General features: G+C 42.9%; 1 protein-coding gene across 1 annotated transcript in view; it reads left to right on the top strand.

Moving 5' to 3' along the window:
• Positions 1-18,175, top strand: part of LOC137320362 (von Willebrand factor A domain-containing protein 2-like) — a 77,699-nt gene that overhangs the window by 51,911 nt on the left and 7,613 nt on the right. Inside the window, exons 6-10 of the mRNA XM_067982098.1 lie at positions 6,513-6,622; positions 6,793-6,984; positions 7,085-7,218; positions 14,540-14,684; positions 17,496-17,551. Coding sequence (XP_067838199.1) covers positions 6,513-6,622; positions 6,793-6,984; positions 7,085-7,218; positions 14,540-14,684; positions 17,496-17,551 — 637 coding nt within the window. The remainder of the gene's footprint in view (positions 1-6,512; positions 6,623-6,792; positions 6,985-7,084; positions 7,219-14,539; positions 14,685-17,495; positions 17,552-18,175) is intronic.

Below are 18,175 nucleotides of genomic sequence, written 5' to 3'. Positions count from 1 at the left end.
TAAGAGATTTTTAAGAGACAGCCTGCCTTTAAGAGATTGGGACTCCCCTAGCTGGTGCAAAGTGTGAATTGCATTGAATCCTCGTGTCAACGCTGATTCAGAACGCTGCTTGAAGGTAAGTCCTGCCTGCTCAGGGGCCATTGTGCGCAGGGTAATAGTGGATCGCGCTACCCCTGCCCAATAATAGGCCCTATCCAATTTTTTTTTTTCCCCCTATGTGTATCCAAAATCAAAAAAAGGGGATGTGATAAGAAAAAGCCAAGGTGGCTGACTGGTCATGTACAAAGACAAATAAAATGTAAACATAAATGTTTCTACAATCTAAAGGCATCTAATACTCAACTAAACAGAATTAAGTATAAAGAACAGCTATAGAAAATGAAGGCTGCTATTAGATCTAAAACAATAATGGAAAAGAGGATTGTGGACAATTGTGGAAGTTATGGGAAAAGCTTTTCCAGTTATGTGAAGAGTCAGCGAATTGTCAAAGCCTGTATTGGGCCATTGAAGGATCTCGAGGACAGATTACGAAGGACTCATCGGGTATGGCGGAAATATTAAATGAGTACTTTGCATCGGTCTTCACTCTTGAAGATGATGCTCGACTGTTACAATTTAAAGATGTTAATAATAAAACTAGTAATTTTAACATAGATGAACTTATGGAGTATAATGTGGAAAAATGTGAAGTTGTCCACTTTGGCAAGAGGAATAGAAAAGCAGTATATTATTTAAATGGAGAGAGATTGCAGAACTCTGAGGTACAGAGGGATCTGGGTGTCCTAGTACACAAAAAGTTAGTATGCAGGTACAGCAAGTGATTAGGAAGGCAAATGGAATGTTGTCATTTATTGCAAGGGGAATGGAATATAAAAGTAGAGATGTTTTGCTACAGTTGTACAGGGCATTGGTGAGGCCACATCTAGAATACTGTGTGCAGTTTTGGTCTCCTTATTTAAGAAAGGACATAATTGCTTTAGAGGTGGTTCAGAGAAGGTTCACTGGACTGATTCCTGGGATGAGGGGTTATCTTATGAGGAAAGGTTGGTCAAGTTGGGCCTGTATACATTGGAGTTTAGAAGAATGAGAGGTGATCTTATTGAAACATATAAGATCCTGAGGGGACTAGAAGGGGTAGATGCTGAGAGGATGTTTCCCCTTGTGGAAGAGACTAGAACTAAGGGCCACAGTTTAAAAATAAGGGGTCTCCCATTTAAGACAGAGATGAGGAGAAATTTTTTCTCTCAGAGGGTTGTGAGTCTGTGGAACTCCCTTCCCCAGAGAGCGGTGGAGGCAGGGTCATTGAATATTTTTAAGGCTGAGTTAGATAGATTCCTGCATAATAATGCACTTTCCAAATTAAACATCATTTTCCAGTCACAGGGCCAGTCCCCCAACAAGGGAGTCAAAGGTTATAGTAGGTAGACGGGAAAGTAGGGTTGAGGTCGCAATCAGATCAGCCATGATCTTATCAAATGGCAGAGCAGGCTCGAGGGGCCTCCTGCTCTTAATTCGTATGTTCGTATGTAACATATTGTTTAAGGTAGAATTAAGAACCTGAAAACAGATGGAGCAGCCGGGCCAGATGACATCCACCCGAGAGTCCTCAGGAAGATGGGACATGTGCTGTGCGAGCCCCATGCCTGTATTTTTAATAGCTCATTGCACTCTGGGACATAGCCTGGAAGGAGGCTAATATAGTCCCCATCTTTAAAAAAGGAGACAAGACGGACCCGGATAACTTAGTTTGATATCAGTAATAGGAAAGATGCTTGAGGGAATCATTAGGGATGTAATATATGATTACTTGGATAGAGAGGGACATATTAGGGACACCCAACATGGCTTCAAATTGATTATAATTTTTTGAAGAAGCCACCAAGGTGATGAATGAGGGAAGCCCAGTAGACATTGTTCAGTTAGGCTTCCAAGAAACTTTTGATAAAGTACCGCACAAGAGATTTCTCGACAAGATCGAAGCCACTTGTATTGGTGGTAATATATTGGACCGGATTGAGAACTGACTGGAAGGCCGTAGATAGAAAGTTGTTATAGATGGATTTGGAGACCGGTATGGTGAACCGCAGGGATCGGTGTTGGGACCGTTGCTCTTTACTATTTTTACTAATGATCTAGATGTAGGTATTGGGGGCATGATCTGCAAATTTGCAGATGATACAAAGATTAGTGCGAGTGTTAGGACTGCTCGACTGCTTCTGGTGGATCTTGATATGTTGGGGGACTGGCCCTGTGACTGGCAAATGATGTTTAGTTTGGAAAGTGCAGTGTAATGCATGTGGGCAGGACAAATGCTCAACATGCTTACACCCTTCAGGGAACAGCATTAAAGCAGGTAGAGAAAGAGATCTGGGAGTTCTACTGCATAAATCTCTAAAAGTTCATGAACAATGCCTTGAAGCATTAGCTAGAGTGAATTGTGTGTTGGGGTGCATTTATAGGACATTATAGGACAATTCACTATAAGACTACACATACTATTTTGTCCTTGTACAAGACCTAGGTCAGGCCTCAGTTGGAACACTCTGTCCAATTTTGGTCTCCTCACATGGTGGGTGATAGTGAGGCATTGAAAAGGGTGTAGAGGAGGGCCACTAGATTAATTCCCAGTTTAAAGCATCTTAGTTATCAAGATAGGCTAAAAGAGCTAGGACTCTACACTCCAGAGAAGCGTAGACTTAGGGGTGATCTGCTCGAGCTTTATAAGATGATGAAGGGAATAGACTGTGTTCGAGTTGACAGTTTGTTCCAATTAAATAGGTTAGGGAGGACCAGGGGTCACAATTTTAAGTTGGATATGGCCAGATCTAAGTTAGATGTCAGGAGATGGTTCTTCTCCCAGAGAATAGTGCACCTCTGGAACAGGCTGCCAGCTCATACGGTGGATGTCGATTCGGTGAATTCCTTCAAGCGAGAGCCAGACCTGTTTCTGGCTGGGGCCGAGATCACCTGTTACAAAAGGTAGGCAATGTAATGCATAGAATTATCCAGGCCAGAGTGATCTCCTGGACTAGTTTCGATTGCCAAAGGGGTCGGAGAAGAATTTCTCTGATTTTTTTCACCCCAAATTGGCATGGGCTTTTATCTGGTTTTTCGCCTCGCCCAGGAGATCACATGGTCTGGAGTGGGGAGTGTATATATTGTGAGACACACAATTGTGTGGGACAGGCTGGATGGACCAGTGTGTCTTTTCCTGTCTGTCATTGTTTGTATGTTTGTATGTAACAGGAGTAGACCATTCAGCCCCTCGAGTCTGTTCTGCCATTCAATGAGATCATGGCTGATCTGCATCCTAACTCCATTTAACTGCTTTGGCTACGTATCCTTTAATATTCTTGGCTAGCAAAAATCTATTGATCTCAGATTTAAAACTATTAGTTGAGCTAGCATCTACTGCTTTTTGTGGGAGAGAGTTCCACATTTCTACCACCCTTTGCGTGAAGAAATGTTTCCTAACATTTCTCCTGAATGGCCTAGCTCTGATTTGAAGGTTATGTCCCCTTGTCCTAGACCCCCGCACCAGTGGAAAAAATTCTCTCTATCTACCCTATCAATTCCTTTCAAAATCCTAAAAATCTAATCAAATCACCCATTGACCTTCTATATTCCAGGGAATACAAGCCTAGTTTATGTAATCTCGCCTCATAATTTAACCCTTGGAGCCCTGGTAACATTCTGGTGAATTTGCGCTATACTCCTTCCTATGCACAGTACTCCAGATGTGGTCTAACCAGGGCTTTGTATAGATGAAGCAAAACTTCCTTACATTTATATTCTAGCTCCCTATATATAAAGGCTAACATTTTTTGTATCTGACTACTACATTTTAGTGATCTGCGCACATGGACTCCATAATCTCTTTGGACCTCCACCATTCCTAACTTTTCACCATTTAAAAAATACTCGGATCTATCCTTTTTTTGGTCCAAAATGGATGACCTCACACTTATCTCCATTGAAATCCATCTGCCACAGTTTTGCCTACTCACTTAATCTATCAATGCCTTTTTGTAAAGTTATGCTCCCGTCTACACTACTTACTAAGCCACCAATCTTTGTGTCATCGACAAACTTGGATCCTATGGCTTTCTATTGTGTTATCTAAGTCATTAATAAATATAGTGAATAGTTGAGACCCCAGCACAGACCCCTGTGGGACACCACTAATCACTTCCTTTCAATTCGAGTACATACCCATTATCCCTACTCTATGTCTAACCAATCTCCTAACCAGGTCAATAATTTGCCTTCATTTCCATGAGCTTTAATTTTAACTAACAGTCTGTTATGTGGAACTTTATCAAATGCCTTCTGGAATCCATTAAAACTACATCCATAGACATTCCCCTGTCTACCACTTTAGTTACTTCCTCAAAAAGTTCAATTAGGTTTGTTAGACATGACCTATCTGTTACAAATGCATGTTGGTTCTCTCCAATCAGCTCAAATTTCTCTAAATGCTCAGTTACTCTGTCCTTAATTATAGATTCCAATAACTTCCCCATGACAGATGTTAGACTAACAGGTCTATAATTTCCTGGTTTCTCTCATCTTTCTTAAAGAATAGAGTTACATTTGCAATTTTCTAATCTGAAGGGACAATTCCTGAATTGAGAGCGCTTTGGAAGATTATGGCTAAAGTATCTGCAATTTCCTCACCTACTTCCTTTAAAACCCTGGGGTGGAAACTATCAGGTCCTGGGGATTTGTCAGTCCCTAGTGCCATTATTTTTTCAACTACTGTTTTCTTGCTTACATTAACTTTTTAGTGAGTTCTAATCCTTGATTCATTATTACTTTCCCTGGAATGTCAGGTATATTATCCTCTTCCTCTACTGTGAAGACTGACAAAGTAATTATCCAACAAGTCTGCCATTTCCTTATTTTCATTTGTAATATTACCTGCTCCTGTTTTTAAAGGGCCCACATTACCCTTCACTACCCTTTTTCTTCAAATATAATTGTAAAAACTTTTTGTGTTAATCTTGATATCACTTGATACCTGTACTTAATTCCAGTACATAGAGGAAATAATGAACTCGCCATGCCATGCCACATTGGTAGACTGTCTTAGTCATATTTTCAGAATTATCTTACAACTACTAGCTACAGAAACTGAACCCCCAAATGTTTGCCTTACACCCAGGGCAGAACTTCCTCACTTACAGTTTGCTGTTTTGTTCTCTCCAGTCAGCCTGACTCGGCTTTTAGTCAACCTGACTATCTCCCTCCCTAGCAAAATCCACCAGCCTAACTTGGCTGAGGTTAAATGAATAGAGTTGTTGCAGCAGCAATATGTATGAGCAGTCACTATAATTTTAAACTATCTTTCATTGTCTGCAGCACATTGGTTCAGAAGTCCCATCTGAATCTTAATCTATATCTCCCAGTCTTCCTGTCCTGTCAATCTAAACCCCTGAGAACTACATTTAGCTAAATAGTAGCTTTTTAAACATATATTACACCAAAGTTCCACTGTGGTGTCATAATCAGAAATGCAGAAATGTGCCGATCGTTTTATCATTAGGACATTGCAAAGTGCTTCATATCCAATGAATAACTTTTGTAGTGTGGTCACTATTGTTATGGAGGCAAATACAGCAGCCAATTTGCACACAGTGAGATCCCACAAACAGAAGTTTTTGGTGGTGGTGGGAACAATGTTGATACTGGGAGAACTCCTTGCTCTTCTTCAAATAATGCCATGTGATCTTTTCCATCTACCTGAACAGGCAGTTGAGACCTTATTTTAATGTCTCATCTGAAAGACAGCACCTCCACCTCTGCTCTGAAGTGTCTGGGGGTGAGGTTTGAACCCACAATCTTCTGAGGCAAGAATGCTACCAACTGAGCCAAGCTGACAAGAGATGTTTTGAAAAATAAATTTGGGATGTATTTCATATGAATACTTAAGAATGAGGATTTTATAAACTCCTACCCTGAAGACTCTTATTCTGAAGTATTCCTTTAAGAGCAAAATTCTTCAGTTCAAAGGGTATACCCCATTCCCATTTGGTCATGAAACAAAGCACAGAACTGGACTTCAGCTATTCTGCTCATTGTTTGCATATTGTGAGGATCTGCTCAGTACACGTAGTAGCAATATTTTGCAGCATGTTATACAACAGATGTTACTCTAGTGAAAATATTAAATCAGCTGTTTTTTACTGAAGTCTGTTGGGCCCTGGCAACACTTAATATGCCTTAAACCTGACATTCAGCATCAGTTAGTTACACAATGCAAAAGGCAACACTTGTCATAAACTGAGATTTTCATGTTTTGTGAGTCAAGTACCTCTGGAATTTTGGGTATAGTTTCAGATTAGATAGCTCTAACAAGTCTGATCAAAACTTATTACAAGTAGTTAGTACAAAAACAATGTCATTCAGTTCCCAGAGCACCAGTTCTACTTTCTATGGTCGTCGTATCTTATCTTGAAATTGTTATAATTTAGTTTTGTATCCTATTTAAGGCTTTATTTACTTTCAAATAGGTTCGCATTGGAGTGATCCAGTTCAGTTCAAAACCAAAAGTAGAATTTGGATTGGAAGCCTACCCTACAAGAGAAGAAGCAAAAGAAGCTATCAAAAAGATTTTCTTCAGGCATGTATTGCCACTGCATAACTAGTGGAAAGTAATAATTCAAATAAAACTTTTGCATGTACAAGAGCTGCATTCCTGGAATATAGAACAGTAACTTTACATTAAACTGCAAACTACAATAGTTCTCGCAAAAGAATTAACCCATTGATTTCTCTCAATGTTTCATTTAGGGGTGGCAGCACTGAGATTGGTAGAGCAATGATGTACGTGCTGCGCAAAGGGTTTCATGGAGGACGGGAAGATGCCCCAAAAATCATTGTGATTCTCACTGATGGTAAATCTCAAGACAATGCAACAGTGCCTTTGAGGTTTGCTAGAAACAGTGGAATGACAATATTTGCTGTAGGAATTAAGCATCCAGGGTAAGAACATATTATTGTGCTGAGAAAAAGCCGTAAGGGTGATTTAATTTTTGAGTAACAATTGCTGCAATGCTCTCATCTGCTGTTGTGCCATCTGTAGGTGGAAAGAACTGGACAGATTAGCCAGCGTTCCCAGTGAGATGCATATGTTCTATGCAGAACACTATGACGATGCTATCAATGGTTTGTACACCACACTGACACAGTATACAGTCTGCTCTGATGTGCATCCAGGTAGGCAACATTGCTCTGAATCCTCTGTTAGAGATACAATGCAGCAAATTTCAGTATGTGTTTGAAGCGTCTAGAAATATTGCAGGTAATTTCCCATCTTTGCGCTCCCTTTGGAAATTCGGACATGCATGGTGCATGATTTTCCAACCATTTAAATTGTGCGCTGTGCACAGTCAAATTTCTGATCTGCTGTTCCAGTGGGGAGGGTTCTCCGTTCGAAGCCTGAAATAAGAATATCACCTCTATTGTGTATACTATAGAATGTATTCCGCCTGCAATGTAACTGTAACCTAGACATTACTGTTGCCAGTATGACCAGACAAACATTTAACATGTTCTCATGTTCACATGACATTCCTCTGCCCACACTTTTAATGGAAGCAGTAACCCAATTATTCTTAAACGTGTTAATGTCTCCATTAAAATAACAGGCAGAAGAATATCAAACAATCACATTAAGAGCTTGTCCGCTAATCTCGGTAGCAGTAATTTTTAAACTTATGTCTGTAATTAGCTTTTGCCTACGCTTTTTATTTAGGGTCAGTATAGAATCATAGGATCATAGAAAGTTACGGCACAGAAGGAGGCCATTCAGCCCATCGTGTCCGTACTAGCTGCTGCTCAAGCTCCAAAACCCGGAGCTCAAGCTCCTCCAGCTGACGACACTTTCTGCACCTGTGGCTGTCCAGGACACACATGGCACAGGATGTGCATTCAGTGAGTCTGAGGTGCCCTGCCATGCCCCTATTTATTAGACTATTAATTCAACTTAACAGAAATAAACTAAAGGGTTAAAAAAAACACTCAAATCAGCTACTTACCAATCAGCTACTTTCCGTCCTTTGTGCTGACATCACATTAACTGTTTTGTTTTTGTTTTGTTTGCCTCTCCCGCTGGTCTGGGGCCTCTCGCCGCTGCTCTCCCGCTGGTCTGGGGCCTCTCGCCGCTGCTCTCCCGCTGGTCTGGGGCCTCTCGCCGCTGCTCTCCCGCTGGTCTGGGGCCTCTCGCCGCTGCTCTCGTGCTGGTCTGAAGCCTCTTACCGTCTCTCCTTATCCCCACTCTGGCCTCTCTGCTCTCGTGCTGGTCTGAAGCCTCTTACCGTCTCTCCTGATCCCCACTCTGGCCTCTCTGCTCTCGCTGCTGCTCTCGTGCTGGTCTGAAGCCTCTCACCGTCTCTCCTTATCCCCACTCTGGCCTCTCTGCTGTCGCGCTGGTCAGAACCTGAAGTTTTTTTATGTTTCTGTGAAATTTTGTGCTTCTGAGCCTGAACGATCAGCACCACAGGTATCCACATTGGCCCGTGCCTTGTCTGCCTACTAACAACCACTTACAGCTTTTTGGCCTCCACAAGCACTACTTTAATAGGGGTAACACCCTGAGAGTGTTCTGCATCACCCTCTGTAACATGCTGCAATCACCTTGTGATCCACCTTTAAAATAAGCTGTATCTGCTTTTTTAGTCACGTTAATGATCTGTTTGTGCGGTCTCTACTATTTGATTATGCCTTATTGCTGTACGTACTTTTAAAACAAATAAAATGTTTAGTTCTACTTCCCAAAATAGGAACTAAGCAATTTTACAGTGAAAAAACAACAATCATGGGATTTGCATGCTTTAAATTCTAAGGAGAAACTTATAGAGTTGAATTTACTTTCATTGCAGAAAAGATTTTAAGAGAACATGATTCAAACCTTAAAATACTAAGAGGCACCGATGATGTAGATATAAACAGGCTATTTGATGTAAACTGTGAGTGCAGATTTAAAATTTAAAATCTCAGTTGAGACGAGAAGTTAGAAGAAACTTTTTTTCCCACAGAGTAGAGGATATGTGGAACAGGTTTCCAACAGAAGCCACAAAAGCTCAGCCAATTAACATGTTTAACAAGGAACTGGATAAATATCTGGGAACAGGATTGGTAGTTATAGGTTAGGTGTAGACAGAGATGATGAAATACTCCATGGGATACAATGGTTCATGCACTTGGAGGGTGCGATAGGGGGATGTCATCTGGAGGAGAGTCGACCAGGGCTAAGTACCAAAGATATGAGAAGAGTTGAATACTCAGGAGTTAGATTCATTACCTTTTGGGAATCAGGTAGCTTTTATCGAAAATTTGTTCAGGACAATGGTGCAAGCAGGAAATTTAGAACTGTGCAGGCATATTTCAAATGCTGCCCTGTGCCCACTGTTGCGTGCGTTTCATGAGGGGTTCAGAAGCTGGCTGCCCCGGGAAACATTGAATAGTTACATTAAAAATGGTGCATTCTGGTTCATTTTAAAATCGATTTTATCTTCCACAGTTTTTAGAGTTTTAATCTAAAGAAAATCTTGCACTTATAGAGCACTTTATTACACCTCTCAGGAATATCCTAAAGGTGCCAGCTGTGGCTCAGTGGTAGCATTCTCATCTCTGAGTCAGAAGGTTGTCGGTTCATAGTCCCACTTCAGGGACTTGAGCACAAAATCTAGGCTGACACTCCAGTACTGCACTGTCGGAGGTGCAGTCTTTCGGATGAGATGTTAAACTGAGGCCCTTTCTTCACTATTTTGAAGAAAAGTAGGGGAGTTCTCATGGTGTCCTAGGCAATATTTATCCCTCAAACAACATTGCTAAAGAAAAGGTTATCTGGTCATTATCTCGGTGCTGTTTGTGGGACCTTGTTTGTGCGCAAATTGGCTGCTGTGTTTCCTACATTTCAACAGTGACTACACTTCAAAAACACTTAATTGGCTGTAAAGCACTTTGGGGCATCCTGAGGTCATGACAGGCGCTATATAAATGCAAGTCTTTTTTTTTCATCTACATTGTACAGTAGAAAAGTCACCCAGTCCAGATGGGATGCTTCCTAGGTTGGGTTGAAATTGTGTTTGACTACCTTTATTGAGTTCTTTGATGAAGTAACGGAAAGGGTTGATGAGGGTAGCACGTTCGATGTGTATATGGACTTTCAAAAGACGTTTGATAAAGTACCACATAATAGACTTGTTAGCTAAATTGAAGCCCATGGGATTAAAGGGACAGTGGCTGTGTGGGTACGAAATTAACTAAGGGACAGAAAGCAGAGAGTAGTGGTGAACAGTTGTTTTTCAGACTGGAGGGATGTGTGCAGTGGTGTCCCCCAGGGGTCGGTGTTGGGACCACTGCTCTTTTTGATACATATTAATGACCAAGACTTGGGTATACAGGGCACAATTTCAAAGTTTGCAGATAACACGAAACTCGGAAATGTAGTAAACAGTGAGGAGAATAATAATAGACTTCAGGAGGACATAGTGGTGAAATGGGCAGACACATGGCAGATGAAATTTAACACAGAGAAGTGTGAAGTGATTCGTTTTGGTAGGAAGAATGAGGAGATGCAATATAAACTAAATGGTACAATTTTAAAGGGGGTGCGGGAAGAGAGAGACCTGGGGGTGCACGTACACAAATCTTGGAAGGTGGCAGGACAAGTTGATAAAACTGTTAAAAAGGCATACGGGATCCTTGGCTTTATAAATAGTGACATAGGGCCCGATATTACCAGGGCGGCGGGTTCGCGGCGGGGGGGCGATTGGGCGCGTGGGTAACGCGCCCGGTGAAATCAGTCTGCCCCGAATGCAATCGCAGGCTGATTGGATCCACTTACCTCTTGTTCCAGGTTCCCCGCTGCTGAGCTGCGCGGCGGGCGAACTGCGCATGCGCAGTACTGTCTGTCAGTGGGAGGAGCTCTATTTAAAGGGGCAGTCCTCCACTGACTGATGCTGCAAGAAATAGGAAAAATTACAGCATGGAGCAGCCCAGGGGGAAGGCTGCTCCCAGGTTTAATGATGCCTCACTCCAGGTATCATTGGATGGGGTGAGGAGGAGGGGGAGGACAGAGATCTTCCCCCCCCGGCGGGCGGGAGGAAGCAGCCTGCCTCTGCCACCAAGAAGGCCTGGCTCGAGGTGGCAGAGGAGGTCACCTGCACCACCAACATATCACGCACCTGCATACAGTGCAGGAGGCGCTGCAATGACCTAAGTAGGTCAGCCGAAGTGAGTACACTTACTCATTCCCCTACACTCTGTCTGCCACATCACCGCCCCCACCCCGCATCTCCTTCTGCACTGCCAACACTACTCTGTCACATCACCCCTCACACCCACTCAAACCTCATCCTCATCTTATTTGTACTTACTCACCTCGCCAGTACTCATCCCACCACTACCACTCAACCCAATCCTCATACAATCTCATGGCTCTATCTCATACTCACCCTCTCATGCATCTCTTTCACGGTCAGCCTCACTCAACCTGCCACTACCTGTGCTGCAGCCACAGGGCATGCATCACATATGTGCAGTAGGCAGCATAAGGCAAACGTTTCGTGAGCATGAAGGGGATGCACAAGGGTGTTTGAGGGATTGTCATGGTTTTTACTTATATTTAATTTCTGACCAACTCACATTACATAGTATATTGGCACCACTACTGCCATTTCTTTACGAATCTTGTCTGGTTTGTGCAATAATGCCCTTTCCTGAGGATCACAATGAAGACCCACAACAGATGCCACCCATTGTGTCACTGCAGAGTGGGTGTAGGTGTATTTGCAGGGCTCTTTTGTGCAGACGACTGAGAGACGTCGGCGATGTCCCCTGTGGCACCCTGGAAGGATGCGGAGGAGAAGTTGTTGAGGGCAGTGGTGACTTTGACAGCGACAGGTAAGAAGATGGTGCTCGGGCCAACCGGGAGCAGCTCGGCATGAAGGAGGCTGCAGATGTCCTTGACTACATGTCGAGTGACTCAGAGCCTCTGTGTGCACTGCTGCTCAGAGAGGTCCAGGAAGCTGAGCCTCGGCCTGTGGACCCTGTGGTGAGGGTAGTGTCCTCTGCGACGCATCTCTCTCTGCGGTTGCCCTCCCTCCTGCTGTGCAGGTGGATGTGTCACAGCACTGTGTTGTGGAGCTCCACGTGTCAGAGGTGGACGGCGTGGCCGGCGAGGCTGGTGATGCTGTTCGCCCTCCGAGGAGGTCATGACTGCAGCTACGGCGGCCCCAATCCAGAAGATGTACATCTGAGGGGGTCCGCAAGGTAGGTACATGTCCCTGGACCCCGGGGTAAGTGTGGAGCTTGTTAGGAGGAGGGTGGTGGAGGCCAAACTTTGTCCGAAGTGACAGAGTGGCCTCCTGCAATGAGTGAGGGTCTCCCCCCCACCTGTCAAATGGACCTTTGCAGCTGCCACAGGCTGATGGCTGCAACACGTCCATTTCAACTGGGAGTGTTTCCCCCAGTATGGGAAACAGTTCCAGTTGTTTGTAAAATACCAACCCTCCTAAAATATCTCATTAATCAGGTCTGTAAACAACCTGAAATACCAAAATAAATAGCTTAAGTGGCACCCCGCCGGCTTTAATTGCCGGCGGGAGTCCCACATGCGGAGGCTGTGCGCGCATGTCAGCGCGTCTGTGGGAAACCTGGAAGTGGGCGGGTTGGAGCCGGGCTCCCGACCCGCCCAGGGAATCCCTGATTTTCGTGGCCCCCCCGCCAGGAACACACCCAATCGCGGGTGCTAAAATCGACCCCGTAGAGTTCAAAAGCAAAGATGTTATCAGGATTTCCCACTCACAGCACATGGTAAAGTCTGAAAATGCTGGAAATACTCAGCAAATCAGGCAGCATCTGTGGAGAAAGAAACAGATTTAACGCTTCAGTTTGAAAGGGTCGTTGACCTGAAACGTTAACTCTGTTTCTTTCTCCACAGATGCTGCCTGACTTGCTGAGTATTTCCAGCATTTTCTGTTTTTATTTCATATTTCCAGCATCTGCAGTATTTAGCTTTTGACATGGTAAAGTCCACTCCCTTTACCAGTATCAAATAAGAGCTTCAGCCAGGCTGGCAATGAGAAGGTCATCAATGAATATTAAGGCAAGATCCAGCCTATCTCTTAATCTTCCTACCGCAGTTTTAAGCCCTGCTGGGTCTTGAACACTGGTTGCTCCTTCACAGCTTCAGGACAATTTTTTTCTACTGGTGCTAGAGGACCTAAAAATAACTTGTTTGAACCAAGTGAAGTCTTCTTCGCTTACAGCCTGTCTGAGATATTGCCGTGGGTACTAAGTGCTGCTAGAGTGCTGGGGAATCTGCATTTAGTTCTTCCAGGCTTAATGCAGACTGGCTGAGCACTTTAATACAAAGTCTCATAGTATTCGTGAGGTTGGCTTCATTAATCACATGCTCATGAACATTTTTGCCCATGTTATGGCAGCTGCCGACCTCAGCAGCCAGCCCCATGGCCGTCAATTTCTATAATTTGCTAAAGAAAGAACTTGCATTAATATAGCACCTTTCTTGACCCCAGGACATTCCAAAGCACTTTACAGCCAGTGAAGTACTTTTGAAGTGTAGTCACTGTTGTAATGTAGGAAATGCAGCAGCCAAATTGCACACAGCAAGGGTCCCACAAACAGCAATGTGATAATGACCAGATAATCTGTTCTTTAATGATGTTGGTTGAAGGATAAATATTGGCCAGGACACTGGAGAGAACTCCCTTGCTCTTGATGAGAGTGCACCTGAGAGAGCAGATGGGCTTCAGTTTAACGTCTCGTCTGAAAGACAGCACCTCCGACAGTGCAGCACTCCCTCAGTACTGTACTGGAGTGTCAGCCTGGATTATGTGCTCAAGACTCTGTAGTGGGAATTGCTTACAGTGCTTGTGCTGTTCTCCTAGTAACTGACATATCGTTGCCAACTAGCTGCCCTCAAGCTCATACTTTAACGACTGATTTGCTGTCTGATGGGGATAAAAGGTGTACTTATTTAAAGTTACTCCCACATTGTTGTAAATTAACATTGTATACTCTTATCAATACTCAGACTCTTGATTCATTAGAGTGGAAGCACATGGGTTGGAGTAGGAGAACTATGCAAAATGGTCAGCTCAACCTCAGTAATCTTTTCTCCAAAAGTAAATCTCTCATCATAACTTACAATGCCATAATTATTTGCTAATCCATTTCTGGTTCTTGTGATTTTTTTTTGAGGTTGGGGGCGGGGGGAGCAGGGAATTAAACCAGTACTAGTGGGACCTGATGACTTGTGGGAGGTGGACAAAGTAGAACTGCTGAAATGGAACCTGGATGTTGGAGGGAGTTGGATAACTCGATGGTCTTTTTCAACATTTTTTGTGAGTGGTCCTTTCTCTAACTCCAGTCTGAATGAAGACACTCTTGAAACACATGACTAATTGTTTCAGCACTAGGGCTATTTTCTTTCATTACTTGTCTTTAAAATTTACTGACACATTTATAAATATTTCATTCAGTCATATTTTGTTCTGTGATTTTACAGCCTGTAGGGTGATGTCTCAGTTTTGTCTGAGAACAACAGTCAACGCTGAGAAGAAATACCTTGGAAACCATATTTGCTGGAAAGGCAAAAACAACGGTGCAAAACAACATGGAAAACCCATAGCTACCTTCTGTCCTTTCTACACGTCAGTTTGTTCAGCTCTTAATAGCAGCAGATATATTTAAAGAGTTTGATTATTTCGTCTGACATTAATTTCACCAACAGCTATCGTATGTAACATGTGAATAGGACATCTGGTGGGAAGAATGGTGGCTGGGGACCAAAGCAGATAATGTCAGCAGGCATCCTCGCATGTGTTCCACATGTGCACATATGTATGTACACATCTGGGCACATGACTACACACAAAACATGCCAACATGTACATACATACATGCAACATTTCTTCTCCTTGGCATATTAACATAGTTACTAATTGGACTGACATGAAGGAGTCTTCCATTTTTCACAAGGAAAAAGATTTCAAAATAATTCTCTCTGCATTCCCCCCTCCTCCTAGCCCAGTCACATATACACAATCACCCTTGTGCCAAGAAGCTACAACTATAGCTACATGTAGTGGGATTGTTGCCAAACATTGCTATAGATCTACAAATCTTTACTCTGGTCACTATATGTAGTAACATCGTAAACATCTTTTTGAATGCATTTGTGTGGTTTGATGTTAATTCTGCAAGACAAGACTCTAAAATCTTATGGTTGGAAATTCAGTTTTGTCACAAAATGGTTAAATACCAGCTGATTGATTAAATCGAAAATAAAACAGGAAAGGTGGCTCAGCCGTGGCTTACAAAAGAAATTAGGGATAGTATTAGATCCAAAGAGGAAACATAAAATTGCCAGAAAAAGCGGCAAGCCTGAGGAATGGGAGCAGTTCAGAATTCAGCAAAGGAGGACAAAGAGATTGATTAAGAGGGGAAAAATAGAGTATGAGAGTAAACTAGCAGGGAACATAAAAACTGACTGTAAAAGCTTCTATAAATATGTCAAGAGAAAAAGATTATTGAAGACAAATGTAGGTCCCTTACAGTCAGAAATGGGGGAAATTATAATTTGGTACAAAGAAATGGCAGAACAATTAAACACATACTTTGGTTCCGTCTTCACAAAGGAGGACACAAATAACATTTGTCGTCATCATTGAAGAAGAGACTCCCTCGTCAGAGGGAAGAACTGAAGGAAACCAGTATTAGTAAAAAAAATAGTGCTAGGGAAATTAATGAGGCTAAAGGCTGACAAATGCCCAGGGCCTGATAATCTACATCCCAGAGTACTAAAGGAAGTGGCCCTTGAAATAGTGGATGCATTGGTGATCATCTTCCAAAATTCTATAGACTCTGGAACAATTCCTACAGATTAGAGGGTGGCAAATGTAACACCACTATTTAAAAAAGGAGGGAGAGAAAAAACAGGGAATTACAAAAAAGATGTGATAACAGAACACTTGGAGGGCATTAACGGGATTGGACAAGGTCAGCATGGGTTTATGAAAGGGAAATCATGCTTAACAAATCTACTGGAGTTTTTTGAGGATGTAACTAGTAGAATAGATAGGGGAGAACCAGTGGATGTGGTGTATTTGGATTTTCAGAAGGCTTTTGATAAGGTCCCACACAAGAGGTTAGTGTGCAAAATTAAAGCATATGGGATTGGGGGGAATATACTAGCATGGATTGAGAACTGGTTGACAGATAGGAAACAGAGAGTAGGAATAAACGGGTCTTTTTCCGGGTGGCAGGCAGTGACTAGTGGGGTACCGCAGGGATCAGTGCTTGGGCCCCTGCTATTCACAATATATATCAATGATTTTGATGAGGGAACGGAATGTAACATTTCCAAGTTTGCAGACGACACAAAGCTGGGGTGGAATGTGAGCTGTGAGGAGAATGCAAAGAGGCTCCAATGTGATTTAGACAAGTTGGCTGAGTGGGCAAGAACATGGCAGATGCAGTATAACGTGGATAAATGTGAGGTTATCCACTTTGGTTGTAAAAACGGAAAGACAGATTATTATCTGAATGGTGATAGATTGGGAAAAGGGGAGGTGCAATGAGACCTGGGTGTCCTTGTACATCAGTCGCTGAAAGCGAGCATTCAGATGCAGCAAGCAGTTAGGAAGGTGAATGGTATGTTGGCCTTCATTGCAAGAGGATTTGACTACAGGAGCAGGGATGTCTTTCTGCAGTTATACAGGGCCTTGGTGAGACCACATCTGGAGTATTGTGAGCAGTTTTGGTCTCCTTATCTGAGGAAGGATATCCTTGCCATGGGGGGAGTACAACGAAGGTTTACCAGACTGATTCCTGGGATGGCAGGACTGACGTATGGTGAGTGATTGGGTCGACTAGGCCTATAGTCACTAGAGTTTAGAAGAATGAGAGATGATCTCATCGAAACATATAAAATTCTAACAGGACTAGACAGACTAGATGCAGGGAGGATGTTCCCAATGCCTGGGGAGTCCAGAACCAAGGGTCTCAGTCTCAGGATACGGGGTATGCCATTTAGAACCGAGATGAGGAGAAATTTCTTCACTCAGAGGGTGGTGAACCTGTGGAATTCTCTACCACAGAAGGCACTGGAGGCCAAGTCATTAGATGTATTCAAGAAGAAGATAGATATATTTCTTAATGCTAAAGGGATCAAGGTATATGGGGAAAAAGCAGGAACAGGGTGCTGAGTTAGACGATCAGCCATGGTCATTTTAAATGGCAGAATAGGCCTGAAGGGCCGAATGGCCTACTCTTGCTCCTATTTTCTATGTTTCTATGTTAATTGAATATATATTAATTTGAAGTGCCAATGCTATCATGGTAAATAGATGAACATGTTACCAGCTTTGTAAAGACAAATACACAGTGGCAGTTTTTAAAAAATAAGTCACTAGGAAATGTGGTTGCTTTATTTTAATAGTTGGAACTTTTCATCCCTTCAGCTGGAAAAGAACATACAATAGGATTCAAAGTCGCTGTTACCGCACCCTCTGTCCAGGTAAATACATCCACTGGGAATTTCTGCAGGATTCTTCCAATCTTCAGCCAAAGTCACAGCAGGAAATTGGGGAACCCATGTGGAAGTTTCACCCTATCATCTACAAGCGTCAAGTTCTCTTGCTGTTTTGTAATTTTTCATGAGATTTTCTCACCTTCCATTTTTTTAGGTCTCATTAGGACAAACGGTCTTTCCCAACATTGTCACTCACAAGATGGTGCATGACGATATCCTGAATGATATGTCCTCTGATTTTCCTCTCTCTGCAGGGAAATGTCCAGCATCTGCTTGGTGCCTTGTTACAGCGGTTGAGGTTAGATGAGAATTAGGAATTTGTCACATGATAGTGAGATTGAAGGAAATATTATTGAGAAAAGGAAATGCTTAGGACAGTATCTTTCATTAGAAAGCGTGAATGTCAGCTATGGCCAGTTTGCTCCTCTACTGCTAGTTAATCTCAGTTGTAGCATCCTAGCGAGATGCTAAATAGAAGACAGGAAAAGAGCTAAGATCCCAGACTGCACTTATACATCCCCTCAGTCTCAAAGTTGCACTGGTTGACTGTTGGAAGCAGAATGCATGCCCATCCTCTTGGCCAGGGAAGCAGTGTGATATGGGGAGACC

Source organism: Heptranchias perlo, chromosome 1 (genome assembly GCF_035084215.1).
Source record: "Heptranchias perlo isolate sHepPer1 chromosome 1, sHepPer1.hap1, whole genome shotgun sequence".
NCBI lineage: Eukaryota > Metazoa > Chordata > Chondrichthyes > Hexanchiformes > Hexanchidae > Heptranchias > Heptranchias perlo.
This window is presented reverse-complemented; position numbering and strand designations above follow the sequence as displayed.